At 42.1% G+C, this 26,996-nt stretch overlaps 1 protein-coding gene across 1 annotated transcript; it reads right to left on the minus strand.

Moving 5' to 3' along the window:
* Window positions 1-367: 367 nt before the first annotated feature.
* Window positions 368-26,236, minus strand: LOC124275300 (E3 ubiquitin-protein ligase RNF14-like). Its single transcript, XM_046710787.1, has 11 exons — window positions 26,014-26,236; window positions 24,568-24,666; window positions 23,667-23,805; window positions 23,288-23,525; window positions 22,197-22,307; window positions 20,748-20,930; window positions 19,161-19,260; window positions 11,905-12,051; window positions 3,498-3,691; window positions 2,321-2,474; window positions 368-708 (listed from the first exon to the last, which is right to left on the minus strand). The coding sequence occupies exons 1-11, from the start codon at window positions 26,089-26,091 to the stop codon at window positions 499-501; spliced, it is 1,653 nt and encodes a 550-aa protein (XP_046566743.1). The 5' UTR covers window positions 26,092-26,236; the 3' UTR covers window positions 368-498.
* Between the last annotated feature and the right edge of the window lie 760 nt (window positions 26,237-26,996).

Consider the following 26,996-nt stretch of genomic DNA (forward strand, 5'->3'; position numbering starts at 1 on the left):
TCTGGGGGCGGTGAGGTAGTCTAGTGGTTAAAGCGTTGGCTCGTCACGCTAAAGACCCGGGTTCGATTCCCCACATGGGTACAATATGTGAAACCCATTTCTGGTGTCCCCCGCCGTGATATTGCTGGAATATTGCTAAAAGCGGCGTAAAACCATACTCACTCACTCACTCGTAAGAGTTCTGCGACCTAGACATAATTATCCAAAGGCTGTGATTTAGCTGGAATATTGTTGACTGTGAGTTTGGAAAACAAACAAAAATATAATGTAGCATCAAATGCCTCTTCGTTCAGGTGTTGTTCCTAATTATTAACATGACTATATAAAAATGGAGAAACTATGAAGGGCTTCAATAATACAAGGCTTGTTCATAATCAAAATCTTTATTGTCTCATATGTTGATTTTTTAATTGAGCTGTGCGTCATAGTGTCCCCTGACACGCCGTAACGTTGTAACTGAACAAACAGTCGTTATACCCAAATCACTCACTCACTCAGCTAGGAGTGTTGGGGGCAGCTGGCTTTAGAGAAATGGGCAGTAACGACCCCCGTAATCCTCATTCCGCACACATAACAGAAGTTTGTGCTGCAACAACGACATCGTATGTGGTTGTTGCGATCAACTTTGACGTTCTTGTAACGACAGTTTGGGCATGAAATTGTTTCCCTAATCTTTGCACCAACCAGAGCCTGTACGTACTCCACGTTCTGGAACAAAAAGAAAGGAAGATAGATAATATATTTGTTCTCATACCGTATTTCACCTAATAATCGAATAAACGTGTACGAAGCTGCGTTTAACACAAAAAGGGATATCTAAATTACTCTAATTCTGTACTAAGAACTAAAATCTCTCTTGATAGTTTATTTATGGCTGCCGTTATGCAATACCGTAGTTGAAATATTAAGCGCCGGGTCCCGATCCACAAAGAATTCGTAACGCTACGACATTCGTAAGCCTATGGTAAACTGTAGAATTAGGACAGGTCGTAACGTAACGAATGCTTAGTGGATTGGGACCATGGGGGGCCGATCCATAAGATGTTCGTAGCACTAGGTCATTCATAAGCCTTTAATAAACAGTATAGTTACGATAGTTAGTAACGTTACGAACTCTTAATGGATCAGGGTCCAGACGTCCGATCAACAAAACGTTCGTAGTACGACATTTCTTAAGCCTATGATAAACAAAGAGTTACGTATTCTTTGGGGATCGGTACCTTTCCGCGAAGCGGTAAAGGGAGATAACCGAGGAATGTTCCCTATTACGACCCGGCCTCCATTACCTGCCCGTTTTGGATGCTTGTTCAAGGAATAGGCGCAAGAGTGTTTATTACCGACATATGTGTACGCGATATATGACAAAACAGAGCCACGGCACTGTAGCTCACCTGGACATGTATAGGTAGTCAGCAGTTTACATGTCAACAAAGTCATTATTATTCAAATAATATGCACTGAATATATACCGAAGACTATAAATACGGAACACGGTGCTACATGTACCAGCAACTGAAGTTATTTTCATCAGTTTCTAAAAAATGTACTTATATATTAATTTAAAGTATTGTGTCAGCTGATTTTGTTCAACAGGTTCTACTTGATAAAGTCAGACATTTTGGACAATGATATATCATCACAAGAAAAGAACAAATACGAAAAATGAACTTTCTCTATCTGTTACAGTCCAGGACTGAAGATGAATCAAACAGGGTGTGAGTTGAGTCTAACACCACTCCAGAAATATAAAATGTCATTGCGAACAAAAATGAGTAATGCCCAAAACAGACGTGTTAATGTAGTTGTGATTGAAAATAACGGTCTCATCATGGTCCAGTAGTTTCCGACGTTTATTCACGCCGCTTGACGTTACTAAAGCTCTTTAGATTTTCAGTCAGGACAGCAGAATTGGTGCAAAGATAATGAGTGAGAAGTTGACAAGGAAATCTTAGGGAGGCAGTGAGACCTTTCATGCAAAGCTGCCATCTGAGAAAACATCATGATAAATTTTACAATTATAGGTGTGGTGAAAATGAAAAGTCGTGAAGACTTGCTTGAAACTATATACGTTAAGCACTCACGTGACATAAGCTTCAAGGCAAAACGTGATCATATTCAGTTACGTCATAAGTTATTCTTATACCGAAGAACGTATTTCTGGACACTTGTGTGCAAGTTAAACCCACATTTATACCCCAGTAATTCAAAGCATATTTAAAACTGTTTCAGGACATCAGGGGTGTGATTTGTATTTTAGGAAACATTTCCAGTTCGGCTTCTCTTAAACTCACATCGTTGCTGCCAAACTCACGTGTCATACCTGAGGTGTGATGGTTCCCACGAGGGGAGTTAACTCCGTCATGTCCATGAGACTACAGCGCGAGTTGCCCACCATGTAGTGGCGATAGCTGTTGATCACGAGGCCGCACAGCCAGCAGAAGCTGATACCACACCTACACTTCATTTTGTTGCATCTGGAACAAGGAGGGTCCGGGTTAAGACATTTACACACCACATATTGGTAACGAGTAACGATGAAATAACGATGACGTTATGCCATAAACCTTTTACGCATACAGGGTGGCCTAGTGGTTTGAGGCGTCGCAATTCCATGTACAGAGTTGTCCCCCTTGGGCCAAGCACGAACCTGTGACTGAGGGCGGGAATACTGGTTTCGCACATTAATTTATGATTCCCAGATTGTCAGTGTTAAAGGTCTAACACCTGCATCACTAAGGATTTTCCACCCAGAATAAGTTCACACGCCGTAAGGTAACTGAAATATTGTTTAAAGGGGCCTTCCACTCATTATAAACCTGATACAGTGATTCTTTACATATAGGATTGAGTATGGTTATATACGCTTTTTCAACATTCCATCAATAAGATAACGGGGTATACCAAAAATGGACTTCACACATTCTACCCATGTTAGGAATCGAGCCCTGGTCTTCGGTGTCACAAGCGAACGCTTTAACAACAAGACTAACCGATCGCCCCTTTATTATTGACAACAACTCATTATGAGGCCATGCTGCATGTCTGATTGATTCAAAGACTTAAGAATGAACACAATTAAGCAACATTTGTTATACATTATATTTAAAGAAATTATTATAATCTCAGTGCGCTGACATTTTCAAAGTTAATGTCACATCATTTCGTTAATCCAAATGGTACATTTTTTTAAAAATTGGAAATTGAGAAAATCAAGAACCTATTTGTGGTGAAAGTTCGCTATATTTCCGGTCCCATTTTAAACCATTTTCCAACCAGTGAGGTTGCAGCCTACATTTTCATTCACTTTACAAGTCTGAACGGCTGGATTCCGGAAAAAAATGCCTGAGGATTCACACCACATTTTCTGATCTCTGACTGGGGATCAGTAAACAATATATAAACATGTATATGCATTACTTCTTGAAACAGCATCCCCTCTCCCAAAGTCGAAAACGATAATAAAGTCTCGGTTTTTAAAAGAAAATTAGCCAACTCACCCTCCTGCCTTTTCTATCTTTGCGCTGCATTTCGGACAAAGCCTGGTCTTTCGATGCAGCCTCGTCTTGGTTCTGATTTCTTCCTCAAGCTTCCGTCGTTTCTCCTCAAAATGACGCCTCTCACCAGCAGACGACAATAGTTCCTTCCGGTTCACAGTCTGTAGTTTCTGTTCAATCGTCATGCAGACGTCTCCCTGAAACATTATACCTTTGTTGTGTTGGTAATGTTTCCACACAAAATTCTTCACTCTGCAGGCCACGTGTAAGGACTATATTATCTCCACTTAACTTGAGATCCAAGTGGTTTAGGAAGAAACAGCAAAAGGTAATGTCCCTGCCATAACCTCCTGTTAATGTTCCACATAAGGTTAGGTTGCATGTATTTGGATACTAGCATTACTAGCAAACCCCACTAAAAGTAAGCACCTATACATTGTGTAGCCGAGGTCGCCTGGGATTTCGGCTCTGGGCCGTTGAGTACAAAACAAAACAATGGTGATGATGTTATGAGTTTATTAAGAGGCTGTTGCTGAGGTATCTTAATAAAGAAAAGATGTTTTCACCTCAGCAACAGCAATTGGAGTCATTAAAATAAGTCACTCAATATTAAATTAACATTAAATGCATTGTAAACAAGTATCACAGTTAGCCAAAGTAATAAATAAACTTTTTGCAAAACAAATCTATAAATGTATTGAGAGAACATGGTCAATGCACATGGTCAATACAATGTATACAAGTTATTGCTTAGTTTAAATTAAATATTACCCTTAATAGTTTTAAATTACAGTTTGAATTAATTTAAGCACCTTTGTATAGAAGTTAAGATGAAGTTGAGGCAGATGGAAAAGGATTAGAAAATGGCCATACCTGAAGAAAGAAAAGATGTTTCCACCTCAGCAACAGCAATTGGAGTGAGATGGAAGACAGGTAGGCCAAAGGAAGTAGACAGAGGGACACAATAGTCAATTAGAGGACAGATAACACATCAATGGAAGCCTTTGATGTGACTTATAAATAGAATAGGGAAAGCTTAGAGGATGGGTACTGAATAAAAAAATAGAACATAGGTGAAGGGAAATCCTTGTTGACCAAGCTCCAGGAAACAGATAAAAAGGTGACAATTAAGAGAGGCGGCATTCAACGGCAAACACGGACAACATATAACAAATGGACATTTAACATATCATGATATGAAAGATGGCTGATACAACAAATGGAATCTTGATGAACGATGAACATATACTCTCCCAAAAAAGAAACGCATATAGGAATTTCAACTGTATTTTTATGTTTACTTTGAAACATCTTGTAGGCTTTATGAGTCAATGAAATATAGCGAAATTGTACACTGGGAATGCAGACTTATCCGCTTTGACACCAACTCGAGGAAAGTCTGTTTGAGTGTCACATGGAGACGTATGGTGGCGCTGAAGTCAATACCCTCGTGTGACCACCGTGGGCATCCAGAACTGCACGGCATCGCCTCGGCATCGAACGAATAAGTCTCAGAATCTCGTGTTGCCCAATCGCAGCCCACTCTGCCTGTAGTGCCTGTGCGAGTTGCTGAAGTGTCTGGGGCTGAGGGTTACGGCGTCGCACCCGTCTGTCCAGGGCATCCCGAAGGTGTTCGATCGGGTTTAAGTCCGGTGATCTTGAGGGCCAGGGGAGCACATTGATGTTGTGGTTCTGGAGGAAGTGACGTGCCGTGTGGGGCCGTTTGGGGCCTGGCAAAACAACTCCCTCTGGCGATCAATGATTGGAAGGAGGTGTGGGCGTAGGATTTCGTCACAGTACCGTTGAGCTGTCAGGTTGCCCTGGATCATCACCAAATCACTTCTCCTACGGCAGGTGATCGCTCCCCACATCATAACACTGCCCCGGCCGAATCTGTCCACCTGGGGAACGCAAGCGTCGGCGAAACGTTCACGTCGACGTCTGTACACCCGCATTCTTCCATCGCGTCGTTCCAATAGAAATCGTGATTCATCACTGAACCAGCTTCTACGCCAATTCGGTAGGTTCCAGGCCTGAACGTTGGTGCACCATTGAACTCGATGTCTACGATGTTGTTGTCGAAGCACAGGGCCAAAAAAAGGTCTTCTGGCACGTAAACCAGCCTCTCTCAACCTCAGTGTTCCTGACGGTCTGTGCAGAACGCCTCCTCAATCTGGGTATTTGTCGAGCGGTACTGGTCGCCGTAGCTGTTCGATGACGCAGGTGATGTACCCGGATGTAGCGATCCTGCGCCGCAGTGGTCGCTCGAGGTCGCCCACTACGAGGGGCATCTGCTACCGAATTCTGCAGGCGATATCTCTCCCAGAGCCGTGAAATGGTGCTTTGGTAAACATTCATGCGTCGGGCAACTGCACGTTGAGTCTGGCCAGCTTCAAGCAAACCAATGGCGATATGACGTTTGGGCTCACTTAGACGTGGCATTTTGCGTTCGTCAACAATATTCCAAATACAATGAATAATCGACAGACAGCGATCAACCTTTTATACCCATCAGTAAGACTATCTGATCCCCAACTTTCACGTGCATTGCATGTGAATTGTGTATTCTGTGACACTACACGCCGAAATTGAAAATCAGGCTGTTAAATACGGGTATTTTACGGATGGTGCGTTTTGTTGTGATGTTTGAAACATAAACACCATAGGACTCATAAACAGAGCAAAACCTTTTGTAAAATGAATCACGTTTTAATTCATTGCTACATGAAATTGCTATTTTCATGATGCGTTTCTTTTTGGGGAGAGTATACAATTAAATAAAGAAAACATACCAAGATATATACAAAAGGTCAAGTTAGTTATCCCTGCTACAATTGCATGACGAGAATAAACAACTGCTGTATGGGTTGTAATCCACATGGATGCTCACCAACAATCAAATAAATTATTCAAATCCACGTCGCATGTCTATGAAACATGAGAAAGTATAAGAACTGCGGAGGTTTCCGGACTGGTGCAACCACATGCATACTGCAGTGGAATCTCCAATACCGTAACAGGTTCTATTCTACTCCACAGGAAGACCTAGTGTCCAATATTGCAACCATATAACGTCTGGGATGTCCAATATTGCAAACACATAGGGTCAGAAATGTATAATATTGGAACCGTAAAACGAAAACCAAAATTTCATCACTGCAGGCTAAAAATACCACGGAGTCGCCCGTATTACTACGATATACTTATACAAACTATGTATATAGCAACCATATAATGACTGGAAACGTTAAATACTGCAACCATAAAATGACTTAATGCTCAATACAGCAACCAAATCATGACGTAATGTTCAATACTGCAACCATATGACTTAATGCTCAATACTGCAACCATATCATGGATTAATGGTCAATACTGCAACCACATCATGGGTTAATGGTCAATACTGCAATCAGGTACTGACTGGAAATACTGAATACTGCAACCATGTACTAACTTAATGCTCAATACAGCAACCATATCATGACGTAATGTTCAATACTGCAACCACATCATGGATTAATGGTCAATACTGCAATCAGGTACTGACTGGAAATACTGAATACTGCAACCATGTTGTACAGAAAATATGTACCAAGATAGGCTTCAGTACGTTGTGCACATCAATGTTGTATGCTTCTCCAAAAGCAGCAATTCTTTTTAAACGGTTTCTTCTAGCCGCCTCTGAATTGTTGTACAAATTTTAATGAAATAAATGTGAATGTACTTTTTGGTCGGATTTGTTTCTTCTTTGCTGCTTAAATCGACTCTGGGCCAACCAGTGATTGATACCAGGAGCAACGTCCCACAGTGGCACACTCTTTCAGTCCTAAATCGCACATCTACACAGGAACACTTAATCTCCTAATGCCACACCCAGACACCCACACCCACTCACCTAATGCCACATCCACAAAGCCCACAGAGTCACAACTACATCCACCAACACCCACTCACCTGATGCCACACCCACACAACCACACCTGATGCCGAACCCACACGCTGAATACTGCAACCAGTTACTGACTGAATACTGCCAATGGGTAATGACTCGATGCTCATTACTGCAGCGAGGTACTGGCTGAATACTGCAAATAGGTACTTGCTGAATACTGCAACCAGGCAATGACTAAATAATACTGCAACCAGGTACTTGCTGAATACTGCAAATAGGTACTTGCTGAATACTGCAACCAGGTACTTGCTGAATACTGCAACCAGGTACTGACTGAATACTGCAACCAGGTAATGGCTGAATAATACTGCAACCAGGCAATGACTAAATACTCAATACTGCAACAATGTACTTGCTGAATACTGCAACCAGGTACTTGCTGAATACTGCAACTAGGTAAAGGCTGAATAATACTGCAACCAGGCAATGACTAAATACTCAATACTGCAACAATGTAATGACTTAATGGTCAATACTGCAACCATGTAATGACTTAATGGTCAATATTGCAGCTATGTGATGACTTAATACTCAATACTGCAACCAGATACTGACTGTGAATTTTGAATACTGCAAGTAGGTAATGACAGTGCTCCGTCCTGCAACCATTTAATGGCTGAGAATGTTAAATACTGCAACTAGGTAATGACAGTTACTGCTCAATACTGCGACAACGGGAATGAATGTTGAATGCTGAACCATGGAATCGCTGAGAATGTTATACTGTTGACAGCAGTACGAGGACCCCATGGGACTCGGTACTCGTACTGCTGTCAATCGCTGTTCAGAAGTTTTTTAGGCTCTAAACCTTTTGATAGCCCCTCGTACATTAAGCCTTATTACCATACGTGGCCTCTGGCATTTTACGTCGTTATGAGGCATATGGATGCGATAGAACTGGCCCCAATTAGACACTCTTTATAGGATGTGTATATACCTGTGTAATATGTCGTAGAACACGTGTAACAAGGCTCATATATCCTTATATGGCATGTTTCAGCACTCTCTCTGAATAAGTTATTACTCATATCTTTTATACTTCTTTGGGGGATCTCGGTTGAACCAACCTCTTTTGGGCTTCACAAGCTACTCCATACTCAGAGCATGGACGGCTTGTAGCCCCCAAATATCATCAGGTAGCGTCCGGTCAGCACGAACCCAGGACCAGCATACCGTAGGATTCACCCGGGTCATCGGACCCCAGGACCGGTATATCCCTCCCACTTTACTTAACTCAAGTCAGGGTCCCTAAGACCCCAAGACATTCACTCTTCCTGCCCCGGTCACCACGACCCAGGGTTTCACTAAACCCGGTTCATCACGACCCCAGGGTTTCACTATTCCCGGGTCACCACGACCTAGGGTTTCACTAAACCCGGGTCGACACGACCCCAGTATCACTATACCTGGGTCACCACGACCCCAGGGTTTCACTCCACCCGGGTCACCACGACCCGGCAACCGAGGCAGCCCCCATTTTATGCCAAACATTTGTATGTGAATAAATGTTTCTTGTTTATGTTGTCTGTTGCACAAACCATGAAATCACTGGAAATGTTAAACACGCTGCGCACAACCTATTCTAATCCCGAACCCACCACACTGGTACACCATGCATGAAGATGGATGTATACAGAGAGATGTTCTGAGAAACGGAAAGCTTTCAAATCGCTGGGAAATTTCAAATCAGGAAGTAGACATGCGGAAGGGAAGACGATACAGAAGAACCGGGTGAAGTTTACATACACACCCTGAAACAGTTTATCCAGTAACGCCCCTGCAAGTCCAATGATACTTGTCAGGTCTAGATTAATGCCGCTTCAGTCTGAAAATGTCATGGGTTCAATTTCATTATATTTTTTAAGATAATGTAATAGTTGATTTTCTGTAATACATGTTCATTTCAGTGACAGAGTCTAGGTGAAGTTTAATATTGAGGGATTCGGTATACGGAATATCACATAAGAATATCACAACTATCTAATTCTGTGTTTCCAATGAAAATAAGACGGCCACCAAACACAATTCTTGCGATAATGTTTTGCATTTATATGTCACAGCACAAAGTGGACGTATTTAAAACATATCGTATCAGCGCAATCAATAAACGCGGAATGGTTCATCACTTGATTGTCCAGTTTGTTGAAACCACCCCGCCGCAAGGAAGGGGTACTGGCTGTCTTTACAGACCATTACTTGCTTAATGCTGAATTAGGGGCGGTGGGGTAGCCCAGTGGTTAAAGCATTCGCTTGCCACGCGGTACACATGGGTGCAATCTACTACAATATATGAAGCCCATTTCCGGTGTCCCCCGCCGTGATATTGCTGGAATATTGCTAAAAGCGGCGTAAAACCAAACTCACTCACTCACTGACGGTTGCAACCAGAAGGGCAGGACATGCTTTCGCCAACACCCGGTGTCATCATTGATGTTCAGTCATCCATGATATTTCCACCGCTGTATTACCGAAATTACGCCAAACAGAAACTGTTTAACCCCCTGGATGCCGAGGGTTTTTTTCAGGCGCCCATTTTCATCAGGTTTGAAAAGTGAACGTTGTGCGAGATTTGCGCTCGTGTGGTCCTGCATCTGCGTACGGCTATAAAATTACACAGAAATGTAGAATATTAAATTTCCTACCCGTTGGTATAAGGTATATAAGGTGACTTATTTCTCTAAAATGTTTTCTCTAACATTCTGATTGATAATAATATATATTCTGTTGCCGCTTTGAGTGGACAAACTACAGCCTAAATGCAACACTGTAAAAAACATCTAGCATGTTCAACTTAAGTGTAGTAAGAGTAAAACTTTTCACATTCATTAACATTTCAAACCTCACATGTGCAGCAACACACTGAAGCTTTGTAGAATCAGCAGCTGGGTGACTCACACGCACGTTCGAGACGAAAAGCGAGAACATTTCACATGCATATCTCCCAAAATTAAAAATGGATTGGAAGTAAAACAAATTATTTAAATCGAGGCTGTTTGGTGGTCTTCTTTATTTTGCTAGCACGTAAATCTTTTTGATCTGGTTTAGTGGCAAAACATATCCCAAATATTGCAAACTGTATAGATTCTGTGCGTCAGTCACGTCCCAGCATCTACACAAACACATCGTGAACTGGAGTCAGTGAAGCAACATTAACTGCAGAGAGCAATCCTTCCAACTGGAGTGGAGACATGGCATACTTTGGACTACCATTTGCAACTTTTGTTTTCTTAGGGTGGGCACATCATAATCATGGCAGTACACTGGCCATTCCAGCTTCCAGGTGGAAATCTGACTTGGATGTTGCCAGATGTGCAGCAAACTGTTTAGCCCAAGGAAGGGACTTCTTTAAAGTGCCATGCACCGATGTTAATGGAGATATACGACCTTACCACAAGAAACCTGTGACATATCAACTACAGATTCCCTGGAACCGTGATCCTTTGAGAGGCATATGCACTGGTGTCTTCCGGAGGATCGGTGGTAGTGAAAAGGAACCGACAACTGGATTGGCAAAACAATCAATTCCGGACATAAACAACGTAAAGAAAGTACCAAAACACAGAATAAACAAGGGTTTGGGGAAGCAATCAACACCGGCCAATAACAAGGTGAAGAACGAACCAGGGAAGATTGAACACAAGGGTTTGGGGAAGACACCGGCCAATAACAAGGTGAAGAACGAACCAAGGAAGAGTGAAAACAAGGGTTTGGGGAAGACACCGGCCAATAACAAGGTGAAGAACGAACCAAGGAAGAGTGAAAACAAGGGTTTGGGGAAGCAATCAACACCGGTCAAAACCAAGGTGAAGAACGAACCAAGGAAGAGTGAAAACAAGGGTTTGGGGAAGACACCGGCCAATAACAAGGTGAAGAACGTACCAAGAAAGAGTAAACACAAGGGTTTGGGGAAGAAAAAGAAACCAGTTATAAAAAAGAGGACAATTGTTATTAAGTTTTTTTAGAAAGTGGATCAAGATAGGCTTCGAGACGCCTCTGTTGATGCGTAAGTTTCGTACATGACTATACATGTATGTAAGCTATTTTTCATGAATCCATCAAATGAATTATTGTACAAATTTTAACAAAATATATGTGATTATACTTGCTTGTCGGATTTGTTTGTTCTTTGCTGCTTCAAACGAAACCAGTGATTGATACCAAGAGCAGCATCCCACAGTGGCAGGATACGAGGTGGGGTAGCCTAGTGGGTAAAGCATCCCGGGTTCGATTCCCTACATACGTACAATGTGTTAAACCCATTTCTGGTATCCCCTGTGACACCCACTCACCTGATGCCACACCCACACACCCACTCACCTGAAGCCACACCCACACTCTCACTCACCTGATGCCATGCCCACACACCCACTCAACTGATGCCACATCTACACAGCCACACCCACTCAACTGATGCCACACCCACACACTCACTCACCTGATGAAAAACCCACACACCTGATGCCAGGGGTCCCTGCACAGAGTACAGAAGGAAAAGAAACAGGTCGTGCAGTGTCCTAGATTCAAGTGGTCCTCCTCTTCCCGAATCACAGGGTTGTTGCAGCGAGGGCACCAGTCTACATCAGTCATACTCTCTAAAGCTCTCTGATAGAAAATAAAGAAACGAACTGCAGGTGAGTACATGGCCATTTCATCAATTGACACCTGTAAAAGACACCAGCTTCGTCATTCTCTGGAAAATTCAAACTAGAGGCGAGGCCGACCATGGGTATTTCATTGTAATAGTGGGACAGTGCAACTATTCATCTGTGTAATTATTTCCTTTGGGTGGTTTGGTGGCCTAGTTCTTAAAGCGGTGGTCTTGTGATGTTGAAGACCCGGGTTCGATTCCCCTCATAGGTACAATGTGTGAAGCCCTTTTCTGGTGTTCCACGCCGTGATATTGCTGGAATATTGCTAAAAGCGGCGTGAATACTCACTCACTCATTATTTAATTTTGTTAGTTTGTTTTTAACCTGTGAAGAGACAACATTTGTAATTGTAGCTTATTTTGATATTATACGTGCGCCTCCAGACATAATGCGTATTTCGCACTGGGTAGCCGCGTATCTGAATCATTCGATCGTAATTTTATCACTTCATACCTCATGTCATCCTTGATAAATCTCCACTATACCTTGCATGCATCTACGGCGGATGATTTTATTACCTCCCTTGGTTGGCTTTTTATCCAATCAGGTGTCTACGCTGGGAAGTTGAGGGTACCAATCACAACTCACTTTCGCTTTTTAAATTATCTAAGCGATTAAACTTGGCAATACAATAATATATTGGCAGAGGTACTCTGAAGAGGTAGAAGGAGTTCTTGCATATATTTGTTTAAGGTTTCAGAACTGTGAAATTGTCTGTATGTTTCCCCTCCAAACCTGAGTCGCACTGCGAACTAACTTTCGCGGCTGCGATCGCTATCTTTGTTGACACTGGCAAGCTCGGTTGTAACGGCGGCTTATCTGATTGGCTACTGTCAGAATGCTGAGCCAGCAAAGGGAGGTAATACAATTATCGGGCCGAGCCGTAGATGCATCCAGGGTGTATAGTGGAGATTTATCGGAAGGTATACCCTGGAGATTATCGAGGATGACCTCATGTCAAATTTTAAGGTTCAAATTCTGAACTAATACATACTATTACATACATACAGTACAACCAGAAATTATTGAGAATTTAAAGATTGTAATTTTTTTTTTTTCACTCATTACTCACGTATTAAATGTGAATATTAGCAGAACATTACTCCAGATTCAAAGACAGGTGAACAGTTAGTATTTTGTCAAATCACCATGGGCAGCAATGCAGGCTTCAATGCAGCAGGGCATACTACTGATCAAAGAAGTTAGAAAGTCGTGGCCCATGCTGTCCCAATATCGGACCACCTTTACTTTCATTTCAGCAATATTTGTAAGATTTTTCTTATTGACACTTTCCTTCATAAGTCCCCAAACATTTTCTATTGGATTTAGGTCAGGGCTATAGCTTGGCCAATCTAATAATGTCATATTTTGGGTCCGAAACCAGGCCTGTGAATGCTTTGAACGATGTTTTTGGTCGTTGTCCTGCTGTAAAATCCAAACATTTCCATAGAACACGTGAGCAGATGGAAGTAACTGTCCCTCGAGAATATCTGTGTACCGCTCACTGTTCATATTCCCTTCAAATACACAGAGGGGCGTTGCCCCTAACACAGATATGCCACCCCACACGTTAAATTTCGGACTGTACTTTGGGCGCTGATACAAAAGTTTTTCACTTTGTTTGGTCCAGAATTTCAGTGTATTAGAAAACAGCCACACAGAACCTTCATCTGAGAAAATCACTTTGTCCCAGTTAAAATTTCTATGCTGTAAGCACCAGTTCAACCTTCGCTCCTTTTATTCAGGTTTCATGATCGGTGATGGAATTCCTCGACTTTTCTGCCAACCCATTGCATGCAGATCAGTTCTAATTGTCTCCTTACAGACAGCCACAGTTCCTCTATCAATCATATCCAGCCTTAAATTTTCTAAACTCCTTCGTTTGTTTTCAGAAACAAGAATACCAAGCCGCCTCCTTTTCACCGACAATCAATTTTCTGGGCCTACCTGCGCCTCCCTGGTGCTCAATGCTATATCCATTTGCAATATTTTCAAAACACGATAAACAGTGGACAAAGAGATACCTGTTATACTTAAAATCACTTTAGCTGATCTGATGTCCTTGTTATAATACTCTAAAATCAACTTCCTCATCATCCATACTGAGGATCACTGAAAATGTCGTCTGCTAGCAAGTAAACAAAGGGGGATAACTCTTCACAAACTAATGAAAAAGGATTAACGGAGTTGTCTCTCTTGAATGAAACCAAGCACTTGATAGCTGGTCAAGGTTGTTTATACTAGAAATCCAATTAAACATATTCCTAAAATTCTCAATAATTTCTGGTCATACTGTACTAATACAATACACGCCCGTCTGGTCAATACCCTCGACGTAATTTGTAAGAGTAGTAATGTATTGGTGACGCTGAGAAATTTGGTATAGGGAATTTCTATGTTAAATTTTTCGGAAAAAGAATTAGCATGCTTCTGCTGCACTGTGCACCAACCTCCCACAGATTAAACACATCGCCACGTACGACGAAAACCGACCTTGGGAAGCTCCGTAAAAAGTACACAGACGACTGTCTTCAAAACGTAGGACGTACGAACACCGAGTTCATTATACTTTCGAGATGGCTACGAAACAATATCAATGGGTTATTGTAGCCTAGCCACCACCACGACATAGACCACATTTCGACGATGAAGTCGTGCTCGGATGCAGTGAAGATTGGTATCATTCAAAAGATGAGTGTTTACGCCATCTGGAAGAGAATCTCCGATATCGACCCGTGGACATAGCAGACTCATGGGGAAGCCAGCAGAGTTTTATATATTCTCGGACTGTGTACGCTCACCATAGACCATACAACACAGACAGGAAATGAACCTACCATAACATATGTTATATTTAGGATTACACTGTCTTAGTAAAGTACAGATTCTACTACTTTGTGTAATCAATGAACCTACCAACGTAGGTGAACGAAATAGATTCCGAGAGTTACAGCATATTTGGAAACTATCTAACGCGCGCCTATGGTACAGTCGTACGGAAATCCATCAAAAAGTATATGAGCAGGGGACAGGGTATAATTTTGATACACAAGTCAAAACATTGATTACACAACAGTCTCGTTTCCTGCTGACTGGGATGCTCATGCTGTTGATCACTGGATTGTCTGGTCCAGACTCGATTATTTACAGACCGCCGGGGGCCATATAGCAGGAATATTGCTGAGTGCGGCATCAAACTAAAACTCACTCACCTGCTGACTGGGTTCTGGGCGCAACTTCGTACAATAACCAGTCCAGAATATTGAGACCAATTCATTCAACTGGATACATACATATTAATTAGTTATTATTTGATACATCTAAACACTTGTATATTGCAATACTACGCTCCTTCTCATCCTTGCAAACACAGCGTGCTCAGTCGTACAGCGTGCTCTGACAAACGGAAATCTCAAAACGAGGCTCTGCCGCTAGAAACGTTTTGCGGTCTGGTACAGACTTAATATTATATCAATCACATTGTGCGTTACAACACTAGACTGAATAAGCGCAAAAACACATAACAGTTTTAACCAGTGAGCCAGATGAATTGTGAAACATTTTACGACCTCATCAAACAGGAGCAGTCTGTGACGTCTTAGTTAACGACATGCTGCCTACACCTCGCTATAAAATATACAAATACGATGTTATTAAACTTTATAATTAAAAGTTACTTGTAAATATCATTTCATATGAAACAAGGAATTGGAATTCAGTGTAACCATAGTTGTTCGTGGTGTCTCTCTTCATTTTCACAAATTTTCAGAAATTCGGACATGCTGAAAAGTAGGTCATTGTCTGAATAGGTTAATGAGATTCATGTTTCGGCCAGGCTTTTCATACGACTATGAAAGCTGTAGACGAAGACGCAGTTATTCTGAATATCAAAGTAGAGACTACCGTGACACCAGTGTCAAAACTGACCAGTGGATGAACCACATCAAACGGACGGTTAAACGTTGGAGTTGGAAAATATAGTAGATTCAACGAGCCGTCATGAAGGTTGATTATCAACAGGAATACTACGATCCCAGGAAACCGAGCGCTTTCGCGGGTGAACGAAAATTTTACGCCAGTCTGAAGCGACGTAAACCTAACGTCGATTCTCATAGCGGCCGAAGAAGGATGACAACGCAAGACGCCCACAACCTACATCGTTTACCAAACAAACGATTTTGAAGAAATAAAGTTATCGTGGGAGGAATGTACGTGCAAGCAGAAGGAGACTAATGCGACGTATCTAAACTAGCGGAAGACAACGATGGAGTTAAGCATCTTCTCGACTTAAGTATCAACTGCTTTTCGAGGTATGTCTGGGTCCAGCCAATGAAAAATAAAGAATCAAAATCGTCGGCCGATGAGGGAACTATTGACAACCATGGAGAAACCATCGTAAAGTCTAAGAACGGACAAAGGAGCGGAATTTATTAACCAAACAGTGTGACGGATTTATACTTGATTTAACGTCAAACATTTTTTTACGCCAAACTCCGACATCAAAGCGAACTACGCCGAACGTTTCATTCGTACTTTGAGAACTATGACGTATAGATTCCTCACATACCAGCATACCCATAGGTCTATCGATGTGTTACAAGACCTCGTTTATAACTACAACCATCGCCCGCACAGGAGCCTGAATGGAAGATCACCGGTGGAAGTAAAACCATCAAACGAAGCTAGCATATTGTTGGATATATACGCGGACAATGCAAAAACCAGACCTCTACGAAACGGCAACTATGCATTTAAAGTAGATCACGTCAGAGTATCATTGGTCAAGAGAAGGTTCTAGAAGGAATACGAACAGAAATGGTAGGAAGAAGAATTTAAGATAGGTCAGCGCCAGCTCAGAGACAATATGTCTATTGACTAGAAGACCTCCAGTCCGATCCCATTAAAGGAGTTGCAGAAATATCCTCACGATCCCAACGAAATGAATTGGCGCATTGAACACATACTCCAAACGAAATACGTTGGTAAGAAAGGAAATAAGACCAAACGTGTCTCAGTGACTGACTGACTGAGTTTGGTTTTACGCCGCTTTTAGCAATATTCCAGCAATATCACGGCGGGGGACACCAGAAATGGGCTTCACTCATTGTACCCATGTGGGGATTCGAACCCGGGTCTTCGGCGTGACGAGCCAACGCTTTAACCACTAGGCTACCCCACCACCCCTCGTGTCTCAGTAAAGTGACTGGGATATCAAGTCGTGGATCGATGCTGACCAGATCGAGAACGTACACATATTAAGAGGATGACGTCCACGGAATGGATTGTGACTAAGTGTGATGACAGCGTCAACTATTTTCCCCAAAATAAACCTTATACATTTTCTGTGTACCTGAAACAACCGCTCAGATTGAACGGGCATTGGAGCATATCAATACCAGAATTATACGCCAGAAGGAGAACGCAAATAAGAAAAGTGATTTTGGAATGGAATGTTGTCTATATTATGTTCCATTTGCGAACCGATCATAGTCCACGGACAACACCAGCCTCCGTTGAGACGAGCGGAACAGTCAACCGCAACGACATGGAAGGTGACGTTCTCAGAACCTTACGACATTGGCGTGAGAGTGATTACCGATAGCGTGGAGAGGTTGGATATCTATATAACAGACGCCTGTGGCAATCCAGCCACATTTCTGACGTACGTTTCGTCTATCACCCGGCAATTGAAGCGTTACCCTTATATTATATAACTGTCAGTGACATGGATATCAACGACGCTCTACCAAACGCATCCAACAGAATGTATATTCCAGATCCAAACACGTGGAAGAAATACTACGGCGATGCAGCGCACGGGAAAATTAACCCCTGTTTCCAAAAAGGTGTATTTAACACAGGCGTACAATCTGTGTTTGGACGGATTGGCTGGCCGTAAGACAGTGACTCAAACTCTTCACGGCATTTGTTGGAACATTCGGTTAAATATATTATGCTAGGACAACTGACTGATGTAGTGCTGTTGCAGAGGATAGTGCATTTTATGATGTCATGTATTTTACTTGAATGATTACATTAATTTTATAAGTTAGGTTCAAATGCGGTAGTGCTGTTGATGATAATATTGTTATGACTTGTTAAATAAATACATTATCAATACTGACCTTTCTTGAGTTTATGACTTTATTTCCTATGACTGTTTTTCCTACCCAAATCTATGACTTTTTTTTCCATGACTTTTTTTCCTACAACCGATGAATGGACGCTCGAGGGACTGGTTTCTTTGTCACGAAAAGTGACCGTAGTACTGTAATCAACACCCACTTTGGGGATTCAATAGTTCCAAATACGATTTGAATTTATGGAAGAGCAAATTAGCCAGGGCATTGAACATCATCGATAACAACTTTGTCATCAAGAGAAACAATCAGTATATTAGCATCGTGTCCCAAAGACTTGAAAATTTTAGATATCTCTCGGAATCTATTTCGTTCACCTCCGTTGGTAGGTTCATTGATAACACAAAGTACTAAAATCTGTACTTTTAATCCCAAATATAACATGTTACGGTAGGTTCATTTCCTGTCTGTGTCGTACGGTCTATATTGGTCTATGGTGGGCGTACACAGTCCGAGAATATATAAAAATGTACGGGCTTCCCCGTGAGTCTGCTATGTCCACGGGTCGATAACGGAGCTTCTCTTCCAGATAGCGTAGACACTCACCTTTTGAATGATACCAATCTTCACTGCATCCGAGCACGACTTCATCGTCGAAATGTGGTCTATGTCGTGGTGGTGGCTAGGCTACAATAACCCATTGATATTGTTTCGTAGCCATCTCGAAATGTATAATGAACTCGCTGTTCGTACGTCCTACGTTTTTAAGACGTCTGTGTACTTCCCCGCGGGCAGTGTTTGCGGTGGGCGGTGGGTGCACGGTGCGACAGAAGCATGCTAATTTGGGGACCTTTTTTCCGAAAATGGAACCTGGAAAATCCCTATTAACTTTCTCAGCGTGACTAATACATTACTACTTGTAAGCAGTTTCCCCAATCATCGAACGATGTGAATATCCTTATCAAAAGTCCACCATGCTCACCTGTAGAAGCAATCGTTCCCACCTGTCGAACTCCTCTGCAGGTAAAACGTTCTGAACAATGTCTGGGGGAACACTGACGTTGCAGTTGGTGGCAGGACATCTGCAAGAAATACAATATAATTTCAGTTGACTTTCCGGATTGGGTGAGTGAGTGAGTATACATCTTCGATAATCTCCAGGGTATACGTTCCGATAAATCTCCACTATACCCTGGATGCAGTTACGGCTCGAGCCTTTGCTGGCTCAGCATTCTCATAGTAGCCAATCAGATAAGCTGCCGTTACAACCGAGTTTGCCAGTGTCAACAAAGATAGTGGTCGCAGCTGCAAAAGTTCGCAGTGCGACTCATGATCAGATTTGGGGGGATAGCATACAGACAAATTGACAGGTCTGAAATCTTAAAAATATATATGCAAGAACTCCTCCTACCTCTTTCAGAGTACTTCTGCAACAACAGTGGCGGATCCGGGGGGGGGTCGACCCCCCTGAAAGACCACATTGAAAAAAAAGAAATTGCGTTGGCGGAGCCAAGGGGGGTCAGGGTTTTTTAACCCCCTGGACCCCCCCCCCCTTTTTTTTCAAAATTCCTGGATCCGCCCATGAACAATATCTTATTATGTTGCCAAGTTTAATTTAAAAAGCGAAAGTGAGTTGTGATTGGTACGCTCAACTTCCCAGCGTAGACACCTGATTGGATAATATGCCAACCAAGGGAGGTAATATATACGTATATGCATCCAAGGTATAGTGGAGATTTATCGGAACGTATACCCCGGAGATTATCGAGGATGGTGAGTAAAGTGCTACGCCGCGTTTAGCAATATTCCAACAATAGCGGGGAACACCAGGAATGGGCAAAACACACTGCACCCTTGTGAGGAATGGTACTCGGACCTTTGGAATAACGAGCGAACGTTTTACACTATTTCTCAATACATTGATATTACAGTAAGGATAAAAAACATTTTTTTCGCAGACATGTTAAAATACTCGTTCCCAGGAAGCTACAACTTGAAGAGAACAAATTCTAAAAATTGTTTCAAGTTAACTTAAACAGTGAAATATTAAAGGGACAATTATTCAACTTAGTCTGATCTGACCTTTAAGGCCTTGTAGCATACGTTGTTTCCATGTTCAATAGGTTTCAATGTAAGTATCTACATGTATTTTGATATCAACTTGAAAATTGAAAATACGCTATGTTACGCGTAGGTATCTTCAGTAAAGTTAGTTAACTATATACGTTGGTTAGTGTGTTATCTTAAACATTGTTACTAACTGCATTAAAAGTATGGTTTTACGCCGCTTTTAGCAATATTCCAGCAATATCGCGGCGGCGAACACCAGAAATAGGCTTCGCAAATTGTATCCCAGTGTGGAATCCAACCAAGGTCTTCGACGAAAGCTTAAGAGGTTACCCGATGTCCTTTTGAAGGAGAGAATGATGGTGACGGGTCAAGGTCGCTTGTGTGTAAGCGTATCAGGACCGTGTGGCGTTTTTAATGACCCCCATGACATATCGTAATATTGCAGGTGGTGGTGCTCGCGAGTTCGCATGCGCAAGCCCTCCCTCCCTCACTTACTGACCTGAGCTCCTCTACAGTGCCTAAAGACACGTGATGGTGACAATAAGCCTCCATGCACCGTCGGCAAGTGTGATGTAAACAGTCTCCCAGCCTGTAAAACTGGCTACCAGGAAATTCTTCAAAACACACGAGGCATTCGTGATTACTTCGGCGGAACTCGGCGTTGTCCAGAGTTCGGTTGTACCTGATAATGCAAAGGTTACTTATACATTCGGGAGGTTTGGAATAAAATGACTAATGAGTCAATACTATTTTCTGTTTTGAAATCATATTAGGCATTTCATCCTCCATAAAGGAAGGTATATTTGTAACCTATACAGATGAGTCGAGACGTAGAGATCTGACCCCAGCCACGTTTGACGTTAACGTCCATACGCGGATCCAGGAATTTTCAAAGGGGGGTGGGGTGGGGGGTGTTTGAACCCCACCTTGGCTCAGCTAATGCATAACATTAACTTCCCCCACGCCCACCCTTCCTCCCCACTGGATCCGCAAATGAATCGTCGATATGGCCAAATCCGTGGTCCCTGGAGCTAAGGAAATCTAGACTTTCCAAATACTTCTAGACTCCAAGGATGCGTTTCAAATAGCCAGTCCCTTGCAAGGTGGAGCAATTTGCCTTACCCATACAACAACGCGCTAACGTTCAGCCGCTTGCAAACCAAAATGGCGGCTGAGGGAAATTCGACGCCAGAACAAGAAACGTTTGACTGGATCATCTGGGAAATGGGCAAAGGCAACTTACAGCCCAACATCCTCAGTTTGTTCCACATCTACAAAGTAGTCGTCAACAGTCACAAATTCATCGGCTAGTTATCTCATCTTTTATAACGTTCTTCATTATGGCAAGGCGAACGCCGCTATTTTAGAAGCTTTCCGAATCCGGGACAAGCAGGGGTTTACTACTGATTAGTAATAGAAATAGACAAAAAAAAAAGAGTTATCCCCCTTATGTGTTGACGTAGACTATTTCATCTTTTGGTCGAATATGATGTGAAAAAAAAGATAATAGGCAAAACCACACGACTTTTTTAGTGTCGCACAACATGACTGACTGAGTTTAGTTTTACGCCGCTTTTAGCAATATTCCAGCAATATCACGGCGGGGGACACCAGAAATGGGCTTAACACATTGTGCCCATGTGGGGAATAGAACCCGGGTCTTCGGCGTGACGAGCCAACGCTTTAACCATTAGGCTACCCCACCTCACCTCCCCCGCACAACATGACGAATCAAACAGTCATGTTCAGTCCATCGATGGAAGGATGACATGCAGTTTAATGAACATCTGTAATCACATATACTGAACAAAAACAGAAACTTCATATTTACCAATACGAATGGGTCTGTAGCTCACCTTGATGTGAACTAAAATGAATCGCGTATAAGTGAAAGATTTAAGAGTTACTTGGAAAATTGTCCTAAAAACATCACAATCATCTTTCTTACTGTATCATTGTGTTTATGGCCTGATGAAAGTCTGTGTTGATCTCAATGCGACTTTCATCATTGTTGACTTCGCCTAAGGGTACATCTAAATTACTGCCAAGCTCCAGAAAACTGTAACAGAGGTAAACAACATTGTGATGATTATACATACAAAATGTTACATATTAACTAAGATATTTGTATTGCCATCAAACATATCCAAACAATGTTTGTGTCTGTTCTTTTATAGTAGCAGTAGTGAGTGAGTGAGTTGGGTTTTACGCCGCTTTTAGCAATATCACGCTGGGGACACCAGAAATGGACTTCACACATTGTACCCATGTGGGGAATCGAACCCGGGTCTTCGGCGTGACGAGCTTCCACCATTAGGCTACACCACCGCCCCTATAGTACCAGTAAATAGACCTGCCCAGTCTTAGGTCCGTAAAAGCAAGGTTATAACAACACTCCGCCCCTCATCAACTCATCTTGCCGACACACAGACACTCCTCGTACATTTCCGTCGTAAGTCAGACGTCCGCCAAGGAAGGACATTTTTACTACGCTTTGCATTGTTTATTTTGGATAATGAGAAAATGTCACCTGGCTCGACTCACCTAACAGGACCTCCGCCAACACTGGCAAGAAACCACTGTTACAAGCCAAACCAAAACTGGAGGCTGTCGTGAACTAAACAGAACTATTTCGGTTGTCTTTTGACTTCAAATCAAAGTGTATACATATTGTCTGTTATAACTGTTTCAGCCTGTCCTCGAAACTGGCCTAGTCGCGTTTTACGAACTATATCAACCGGGAAATACTGTTTCATATTTTACATTGATATCATGCAATATTCCGAATCCAAGGTTGCCCTGGATAGTATGCACGTAACGGAATAAGCCGAGTGGGCCTAAGTGGTGTTAATGCAAAATGATGGGTTATGTCCCATGAAAGAAACCCATTCACTTACATACAGAAGGTGACCAAAAGACTATACGATGTTTATGTTAGATTACACACCAAGACAACGTTTATATATTACAGGGAATGTTTAGCTCTTTGGTTGAAATCATGAGGAATTTACATCTCCAAGTCATGGTAGGCAAGCGTACCTGAAGATGTTATTTTCCAGCCAGTCAACCCAGGTGAAGATGACAGGGAGGTTCTCAGACTCCCGCCACAACTCATCCAGCTGACCACACAGAGCTGCAAGCTGATTGGCTGTCAACCACACGCATGACAGAGTGAACACTGGGGAACTCTGGGAAGGGTAAGTAGCAGGAAGTACAACTTGCAAACTCAGGGGAGGTAAGTACTTCACGTTGAAGGACGCAGTCCAGGCACCATCTCCTGTAGGGAAAATACAAAGGGTGAATACAACTGTGCAGAGTTTCACCCCTTCGTAGTTCAAGGATCCGATGAGTGTGATGTCGAGATTTTTAACGTGTAATGGACGCAACTGCAAAATGTATGGTGGTACGTTATACATACCGGTCGTCTCGAGCTGAACATCCTTTCCAACACATGGGGGAGTTACTTCCCCTGCTGCTGCGTTTTGCTTCACGCCATCGTCTGTGACAACAAAGTTTACTGTCACCAGCTGTCCGTCTGTTTGCACAGGAACAGAGATCTAGAGAAATAGAAATATGGTTAAACAAGGCTAAAATTCCAGACCGAGTCCTAGCCGTGAAAATCAAATTGAAATTAGAATGATAAACTGGAGCCAATTCTATAGTTGGCTCCTTCACCACTGTCCACTCCGTTGATCTTAATTATAATATGATGCAACAGATGTGGATGTTGGCTTTATCAAATGATATACACTCGTGAGGATTTCGGGTTAAACATGATCCCCTGTACGCATGGTTCAAGGCAGCCGGGCACGATGACACCCAAGGTTCAAGGCAACCGGGTACGATGACACGCAAGGTTCAAGGCAGCCGGGTACGATGACACACAAGGTTCAAGGCAGCCGGGTACCATGACACCCAAGGTTCAAGGCAGCCGGGTACGATGACACCCAAGGTTCAAGGCAGCCGGGTACGATGACATACAAGGTTCAAGGCAGCCGGGTACGATATGACACGCAAGGTTCAAGGCAGCCGGGTACGATATGACACGCAAATTTCAAGGCAGCCGGGCACGATATGACACGCAAGGTTCAAGGCAGCCGGGCACGATATGACACGCAAGGTCCAAGGCAGCCGGGCACGATATGACACGCAAATTTCAAGGCAGCCGGGTACGATGACACGCAAGGTTCAAGGCAACCGGGTACCATTCTGTGATACACCCAACTCTAAATATTAACTTAAGCAACCTTACAAAACAGTTTTAAAAATATAAGTTTAAAATAGCAAAATGTTAAAAAGGGAAGTAAGATAAAACTTACATGAAGTACGAAGAATTCCCCATCTCCGTCTGTGGGTGAACTGAGGACCTCTATCCTGTTTATATCAGACCCATCGTATATGGACTGCAGCGCAAGGACCTGGTAATCGTTAAGATAGCTTTGAGTGGAATGTACAAGATGCTTATTCACTGATGGCTGGTGAAAGTGGAATGGTAACGTGGCGTCCCGGAATATTTCCAAAAGAAAACTTATGTCTGCGTGGATGCCATGTGAAAGTGGAATGCTAACTACTGGGCAAAGAAAACATACACTTGGAAATCTGATTCGACCTAACATTATTAACTTGACTGAAAACAGTCGTGGGAACACTGAAAACGTCCAAAACAAACGATCGCCAGTTTCAACTGACTACATGATACTAACTCCGAGCCTACAAGTCCTTGTTTTACCCCTGGGTGCTGAGCAACAAGCATGACAGTTTGGAACCAGGCTGCAGGCAGGTAACAACAAGTGGAAGTGTCCAGTGCAAAGACTTTCGCTCGTCACGCCGAACACCAGGGCTCGATTCCCCAAATGTGTAAATTGTGTGAACCCCATATAAGTATTTCGGTGTCCTCAGTGCGTTAGGCCGCTGTGACGATTTTGTTATTAAGTTTTCATTTCTCGTAAGTCTTCTTAACGATATGTATTTACATAGAATGCTGGTGGGTGAAAAATACCTTTTAATGCCTGCTGATATCGCATTTAGGGCACGCGTCGTCAAATAGACTGCCATCTAGTAACATTGCCTTGAGATGATGTACTGTTTATTTTGTTTATTTATTTATTTATTTATTTATTTATTTATATATTTATTTATTTTATTTTTTTTGGGTGTGTGTGTGTGTTATTGTTATGTAATAGAAAACTTAAATCGCTATTATTGGTTTTGTATTACAAGGGGTATGCACATTAAATGAAACCCCGAGAACAAGAAGTGTTGCTTTCTACGGTAGTCTAAGTTAACGCTCATCACGCACCGCACGTGCGTTTGTTTCACTGTTCTAACTACTGCGCGTACCCCCTTGTAATACAAACCAATAATAGCGATTTGAAACTATGATCGTTTGTTAAACAACTTTTATCCTAATTTGAATAAAATTCTGAGAGTTAAATGTTCAATTGGCAACGTAAAATTATGAGGATTCGCAATCTTAATTTCACTTTATTTGATTTACTTTTTTGTTTAAAGTGAAATTCATCGGTACGTTTTCACTTCAAACACTCCATAGTGATTCCAATTTGCTTAGCTCAGATATTTAGTATTTAAAATCAATCACAGGATAAATCATCAGAGATATAGTTTCTACTGCTACTCAGTATATATGTGTAAATTTAAAATGCAGACATAAGAAATGAAAATGTATTTCCTTTTTGTAGCATTACTACGGCATTCTACGAAAACACATTTCAACAAAATATAGGATCGACATCGAATGTTCGTACCTCGTCACTCTGTTCCTGAAAGTTCTCTTGTGAAAAGTTGTCATAATGATTGCTTTCATGTACACCTCCTTCTGCCATAAACCGGAACACAAACAAATTGTACAGATATATTCTTCACAGTTGTATTCACCCCAACCTGTATCACCAGTATACGTCCATCTTGGTCCAGATATTCTGTCCAGATTGTAAAACGCTCACGTTCCAGGATAACGTATAGGTAAGACAGGTGTTGCACAATGTTTTGACATACCGTCACATAACCGTACATGTGCTTCGTGTTGATAACAACATGACGAACCAATCAACTTAAGCGAGGCGAGACACGTGATGGGTGATGAGCTCTGTGCAGTGCTGGTACCCTTTCTTTACATGGAGTTCAAGCCATTGAGGGTTATTATTTTATCGTAGACTGGTTTACCTGCCCTTGAGCGCTATCGCTTCACGCTGCTCTTTGAAGCCGTTAGGAGAGACTAAGGGCAGATGACCACCGTGTTCGTCGTTACGCTTACAAACATGGAGAAGCGATCCTCCCTTTTTCACAAGTTACTGTGTTTTAACTAGCAAATTATAGTCCACTAGGTTATGAATCATCGCTAGGTGTCAAGTCAACATCTGAAATGTTTCATTTTATTTAACCTTTCACTAGTACAGTTTTGTTTGGTAGGTCCGTCTGCTTGTAAACACGCCAGTTTCGTTTCGTTGCATTTCTTGCATTTGAGTACTTGTGAAAGTCTGGCCAGCCTCCTGATATTGGAGGGAGATTTTTGTTTGGTGATATTTTTCAACTATATAATTCCAACATAATTCCAACTTAATAACTTCCTACTGGGATTAAGGACCACCAATAATATTGTTTTCATGCTGAATTTAGACAGGTAAATATTTTCTAACCAGGAAATGAAAATACGAAATTGTATCTAAATAAAACCTGGCCTATATTTAGTTTTGTTCACGGCAATACACAAACACTCACACCAAATTAG

The sequence above is a fragment of the Haliotis rubra genome, unplaced genomic scaffold (assembly GCF_003918875.1).
Source record: "Haliotis rubra isolate DU_JTF1 unplaced genomic scaffold, ASM391887v1 Scf2, whole genome shotgun sequence".
Classification (NCBI taxonomy): domain Eukaryota; kingdom Metazoa; phylum Mollusca; class Gastropoda; order Lepetellida; family Haliotidae; genus Haliotis; species Haliotis rubra.

Excerpts from the sequence above, each read along its gene's own strand:
- LOC124275300 (XM_046710787.1), bottom strand. The coding sequence starts at position 26,091 with ATGGCAGAAGGAGGTGTACATGAAAGCAATCATTATGACAACTTTTCA. Across the intron at positions 22,308-23,287 it reads CTGGAAAATAACATCTTCAG|TTTTCTGGAGCTTGGCAGTA; the intron begins GTACGCTTGCCT and ends CCTCTGTTACAG. Across the intron at positions 709-2,320 it reads TGGGAACCATCACACCTCAG|AACGTGGAGTACGTACAGGC; the intron begins GTATGACACGTG and ends TTTTTGTTCCAG.